This window comes from Mirounga leonina, unplaced genomic scaffold, assembly GCF_011800145.1.
Source record: "Mirounga leonina isolate KUSES-001 unplaced genomic scaffold, KU_Mleo_1.0 Mir_101595, whole genome shotgun sequence".
NCBI classification, from domain to species: domain Eukaryota; kingdom Metazoa; phylum Chordata; class Mammalia; order Carnivora; family Phocidae; genus Mirounga; species Mirounga leonina.
Window position 1 is genome coordinate 5,354,923 of NW_023270158.1, and position 6,000 is coordinate 5,360,922.

Below are 6,000 nucleotides of genomic sequence, written 5' to 3' on the forward strand. Positions count from 1 at the left end.
GAGAGAGAGAGGCAGAGGCAGAGGGAGAAACAGGCTCCCCACCCAGCAGGGAGCCCGATGCGGGACTCGATCCAGGACCCCGGGATCATGACCTGAGCCGAAGGCAGACGCTCAACCATCTGAGCCACCCAGGCGCCCTCTTTTTTTTTTTTTTTTAAGATTTTATTTCTGTATGTATTTGAGAGAGAGAGCAAGAGCACATGAGCGGGGTTGGAGGGCAGAGGGAGAGGGAGAAGCAGGCCTCCCTCTGAGCAGGGAGCCCGATGCGGGGCTCGATCCCAGGACCCTGAGATCATGACGTGAGTCGAAGGCAGACGCTTAACTGACTGAGCCCCCCAGGTGCCCCTGAAATGTTCCACTCTTGACTGAGGGAATGAAGTCACTGTGACACAGAAAAGCAGCCTTGATACCCCACGCAAGTGCAGAGCCTCACTTAAAGAGTTCTGAACACAGCCCTGCATACTTATTTTAACTCAGTGGTTCCCAAAGAAACGACCTGGGTGCACCTCCCAGTACAGACCAGATATTGACCCCTTTCAGCACAGCCCCGCGTTGCTTGGAGCCTAGCAAAATACTGCTTCATTTACATTTCACTGCATTCCTCCTCCAAACTGGTAACTACTGTTTTTTATTTGGTGCGATGGTGCTGCACAGATTCTCCTATGCAGTCTCCCCCGTGCAATGAGCTAATAAACCTTTGTGGGGGCAAGGGTCTGTCTTGGTGCTCTTGGGCTGATTCGTCTGGAGCAGGGACTAGAAAGAACAAAGGGTCTGTCAAGCCCCGTGGAACACCAGCAACCACTGCTAATCTCTCAGAAACCCCAAATAAGCTCCAGGGTCCTATGTGAACCAATGTGTTTTTTTCCAACTGGTGACTGTGAACTTGAGAAAGGGGACCCATGGCCTCTATGCCGATTTTACAAGACTCTGTCCAATATAGAGCCTCGTTAAATTGTAAGTCGTTTCTAATTCTCCACGTGCTCAACCATGAGTCCATGGCACCTTTCTGGGCTGTATGGGGGGGATATCGAGTAGAACACATAGCCCCTACCTCGAGGGACCAAGGATCGCCACAAGCCACCCTTTGTCACCACCCCAGGGGACAACTCCTAAGAAGGGAGTCAATGAACAAAGTGCCCAGAAAGGTGGTACAAATGTCCAGGGATGGAGTGAGGGGAGGTCAGGCAGGGAGGGCAGGTTTAGCCTTTGCCCCACGGTCATCATTTATTCCAAAGCCTGACCTGCCTTTGTTCAAATTTTATCAAGGATTATCTTTTTCCTAACCCTCCTGCTCAACTGGTCCTCCGAATCTCCAAGACTGAACTGTTTGTTCAGAAAGATGCTAAATAGCCATTTCTCCGGGCTCTTTTTCTATCCCACAGAGGCCACAGATCTGCATCAACTGTAGTAAGAGTCGGGGAAATTCCAGATGTGGCGAGCTGGAGGAGTCTCAGGGTACTTCATTTATGAATATTTAGACAGTTTCCCTCTTGTTATGAAAATCATGGCAATCTGTTCCCAGCATGCGTTTCAGATGAGTTTCAATATCATAAAAACTTTACTGGGGGAGGGGAGAGGATGTTAGTTGTTTAAATAAATCCTGATCAGCTGAGTTTCACTTTCCCTCAGAAAAGACCAATCTACATGAACATTTTTTGAATCATCATAACTTAATCCTTCAGCTTGCTGAGGACAGAGATGTGAGGAAGGGACTTCTCTCCTCTGAACTGCCAGGTAGTTGTTGTTAGAGATCTGTCTTCTACCCAGAAGCCCTGCTCCCAAGCTCAGGGTCATTTCTAATAGTTAGCCAGCACTCTGTGTCCTTCCACCTGAACATGGGAGTTGCATCAAAATCTGAAAGCAGCAAAATGTTCCCGCTGCAGGGGCTTTTTAGTGTACCTAGGTGCTTTGTGGAAATCAAGGGAGAACAAATACCCCAGAATTTGCTCTTGACAATGAAAACCAGAAAATACGTTGGGTGATATTAACTGCAGAAATTCTTGCTCTGGGTCCATGAAAAACATCTGTCAATAAACATCCTTCAAGCCTTCGCTGACAGTGAGAATTCTCCTTCTGACCTGCTACCCACTTACACGCATACTTACACCTACACCGATGACATCTCATATTCCTACTGAACTGTTCCCATCTGCCTTCTGCCCCTCCCATCTGGCTGCTCAGCTCTTTGAACGCAGAAACCTTTTACTCTGAATCATAAAGCTTTTGGAATTGAATCAGAGGATGAAGATGCTGAGAGCAACCTCAGGGGTTTTCTCTAGCACAACCCTCTGACTTCAAAGGCAACATAGACAATGAAGAGCAAGGCCAGAGAAATAAAATTACTGGCCCAAGGTCACACACCTAGCGAATAACACAGCTGGTCCTGGAATCCGCACTGCCGACTCTTAGCCCAAACACACCACCCAGCCTCTGTAAAAACACTCATCAGTAACAACCCATCCCCTCACCGTGAAGCTTCCAGAGAGCCAGGTGGATGGACATAATTAATAGATACTTATAGGACTGAACAAGGCTTGGGTTAGAGCCAGGATCCTCCCACATGCTTGAAGGAGCTGAATATTCGGATCTGTGTTAATACCTAGGCCCAGGAAGCCCATCTTAGATCCCAGAATTACTCTCAAACTACACTGCCCAATATGGTGGCCACTAGGCACATGTGGCTACTGAGCATCTGAAATGTGGCTGTTTCACATTAGATGTGCCATGCTTATTATAAAATACACGCTGCATTGTGAAGACTCATATAAATAAAGAATAAAAATACCTCACTTAGCAATTTTATACAGGTTAAATGTTGAAAAGATAACATTGGGGATATATTGAGTTAAATAAAATATACTTAAATTAGTAAGTTCACTTGTTTCTTTTTCAAAAACATGGCTACTAGATAATGTAAAATCATGTATGTGGCTCACATAATATTTCTATTAGCCAGCACTCCTCTAACACACAGCTATCTACCTCCCCCAGCCCAACTAATCTTTCCAGAAAGACTCGAATCTCCTGTCTGCAGACATTACAGAGGGCGAAAAGAAAGCATCAAGGACATGATCTTATCCTAGGGCTAGTTCTTGAGACCCAAGGATTAGTCACTAAGCAGGCCTCGCAGACTGTCCTGCTTTGTGCCATACCCGTACAAGTGACCCTCGGGTCCCTACTGCTCAGCCTCCCCCAAAAGCAACCCACAAGTCACCCAAGGTCCTATTTCCTCTGGATAGAAGTGAACAATCTACAGGGAATTTCGACTTTACTTCTATGGGAACTCTTGTTTTGACTTTACTTCTAATGGAAACTCCACGAAGAAAAACTCAGTTTCTCGGATTACTATTTCTGCAAACCATCAGGTTGGTAAAGACCACTGGTTGTCACATGTCATGAGGACAGCCTGTCCTGGGGACCATATTCCAATCACCTTTGAGGCTTGATGGGTCTTCTCCTTTTCATTTTCCTGCCTATTCCCCATTCTGGCTGTCCAAGCAACTTTGCAAATAACAGTGATCATTTATAACCTTGTTAATAGCCATAACTACAGAATAAGTAGTTGAATGGAAGGAAGGGCAGGCCACTGTCCAACAAAAGAAATGTTTGCATAAACGATTTAACGTTTAATTCTTCAAAATTCCTTAGTGCCCAAAGGCAGGTTTAGTGTGATAAGCCTATAACCTGCATGAATAAATATGGGGCCAGTTTCTCCTTAGGAACATGCAAGAGCCTCAAACAGTGGTTCTGAAGTTGTGGGCCCTAAACCAGGAGCAGCAGAGGCACCCGGGAATTCCTTAGAAAAGCACATTTTCAGGTCTCACCCCAGACCCAGTGATTCAGAAATTCTGGAGGTGGGACCCAGCAATGTGGGGGGTAGGGCCCAGCTCTCCAGGTGATGGTGAAGCACACTCGAGTGTAAGAACCACGGGGCTAGAGCCTCAGGCGAGGGGGCTTTCTGCCTAGTATCGGGAGTCTGACTGCACCATTAACAGACGGAAGGCATGTAGATCTCATCTGAACCCTAAGCATTAAGGGAGAGCTCTGGCATCTGCATCTGTACCATCCATGAACTTATTTATCAAAGCCACCGTTTTTGGCTTGGCAAGCCCCACAAATTCATTGTCTGAAGTCTAAGGCAGTCTCACTCACATGCTCTCGAAACGACCTGTTTTGCCGTGCAAAAGGAGCTTCTGGTATATCATTTTGCAATTAAAAGAATAAAGCTATGCTTTGCTCTTAGATGAATCATAATTATATATGTGTGATTTATGTTCTCTCAATCTTTGGCTTTCCAAACTAGATTAGTAGTCTGTCCACATTATCCTCATAAGAAAATCTGAGGCTGAAAAGAAAAAAAAAAACAAAACATAAAATCTGTAGAAGGAATTGAAGTAATTGTTTCTGACCAGAGCCTGCCCAGAACACCCTAGTTACTGGAAGGATAAAGAAAGGAATTGGAGGCTTGCCAGGTTAAGAACTACAAATTCAGGATGCCCAGGTACATTTGCATTTCAGATAAACAACAAATAGTGCATGGGACTTACTTGTAACCAAAAAATTATTCACTGTTTATCCGAAATGTCAATGTACCTGGACATCCTGTATTTTAACTGGCAACAATCTAGAGTAGGGAATACTGCCCTTTGGGAAGGTTGTGGGGAGACAGCTATCCTCAAACCCTTAAAGAGCTGTCAGAAGAAAAATGGGCTAATACCAATATAGACTCGGAGACTAAAATTTGTGAGTAAAAGTTATAGGAAGAGCATATGCGGCTCAATGGAAGAAAGACATCTGTACGTAGAGAGATTGCAGCCGAGAGGCATGGAGAAAGCCGTCAGGAAGGCAGGGTTTGGGAGTGCTGGCTGAGGGCGGAGGCTTAAAAACAGGGCCTCCCGGGCCTGAAGGCCTGTGAATCCCCAAACTGTTGAGATGCCATTCTCCAGAATCTTTCTGCCTTCCAAACTATGCAAAGTGCTTGGGTTTACATGGATAAGTCCTGGCTCTGCACATGGGCAAGATACAGGTGGCAGGAAAGAGCCACGTTCCAGAAAGGAGAAAAAAAAAACGCAGGAGTTCTGAACCTACCTTGTGCCCACCCACCGGCAGGACCTCGTGAAACACATTTGGGGTTTTTTTGTGATGCGTTTTAAAAAGCCATTAAGGTGAAGGGGGTTAAAGAGTACACTAATCATGATGTGCCCCGAGTAATGTATAGAATTGTGGAATCACTATATTGTTCACCTGAAACTAATACAACACCGTATGTTAACTACCCTGAAACTTAAAATAAAAAAAGTGAAATAGCCACTGAGATTATGTGAGGATTTTTCAAAGGCATTTCAATGACGAGAAAACCCTTAACTGCTTCCAAGTGTAAAATGGAGATATAAGGAAACTCACCCTTTGTCCTGCTGTCCATTTCTGGTTTTGACGGGTCTGGAGTTGCTGTAGCTGGAGGTAACTTCTTTCCAATACTCTGAGGAGGAAAGAGATCATTTTACTTAAAGAGATGATTCTCTCCATTAAGCAAAGAAATAAAATCAATTCATGATGGCGAAATGCTCCCGACTGCTTTCAAAAAACCACACACTTAAGTTCTCGCCGTTCTGTCTAGTGGGTGCGGTTCTCTGACGGGCCGGACCCTCGCTGACAAACAAGTGGGAGAACCAGGTGGGAAGGGCTTTATCCTTGGAGGCACTCAGTGCCTTTTACTCCCATTCTTCCCTGATGTCCTTATTAAAAGGTGGATTACTTTCAGCAGACTAGACAGGCACATTTCCTCTCACGCTGTGAGAAGCTGACTACCTCTGTGGAGGCAGAGCGCCTGGCCTAGAGGAGGGGCTCACAAGTGTCTGCAGAGTCGGAGAATGGGAGTAAGAGGGAAAGAACAAAAAGACAGAAAGAGAAGAAGTCAAACTTTCACTCTTTGCAGATGATATGATACTTTATGTGGAAAACCCCAAAGACTCCACCCCAAAACTGCTAGAACTCATACAG

General features: G+C 45.4%; 1 protein-coding gene across 5 annotated transcripts in view; it reads right to left on the reverse strand.

The window, feature by feature from the left end:
- The window catches only part of SH3KBP1 (SH3 domain containing kinase binding protein 1), a 335,649-nt gene that overhangs the window by 95,383 nt on the left and 234,266 nt on the right, over positions 1–6,000 (reverse strand). For all 5 annotated transcript variants that reach the window (XM_035000518.1, XM_035000513.1, XM_035000502.1 and 2 more), the window contains one exon: positions 5,404–5,479. In XM_035000518.1, coding sequence (XP_034856409.1) covers positions 5,404–5,479 — 76 coding nt within the window. The remainder of the gene's footprint in view (positions 1–5,403; positions 5,480–6,000) is intronic.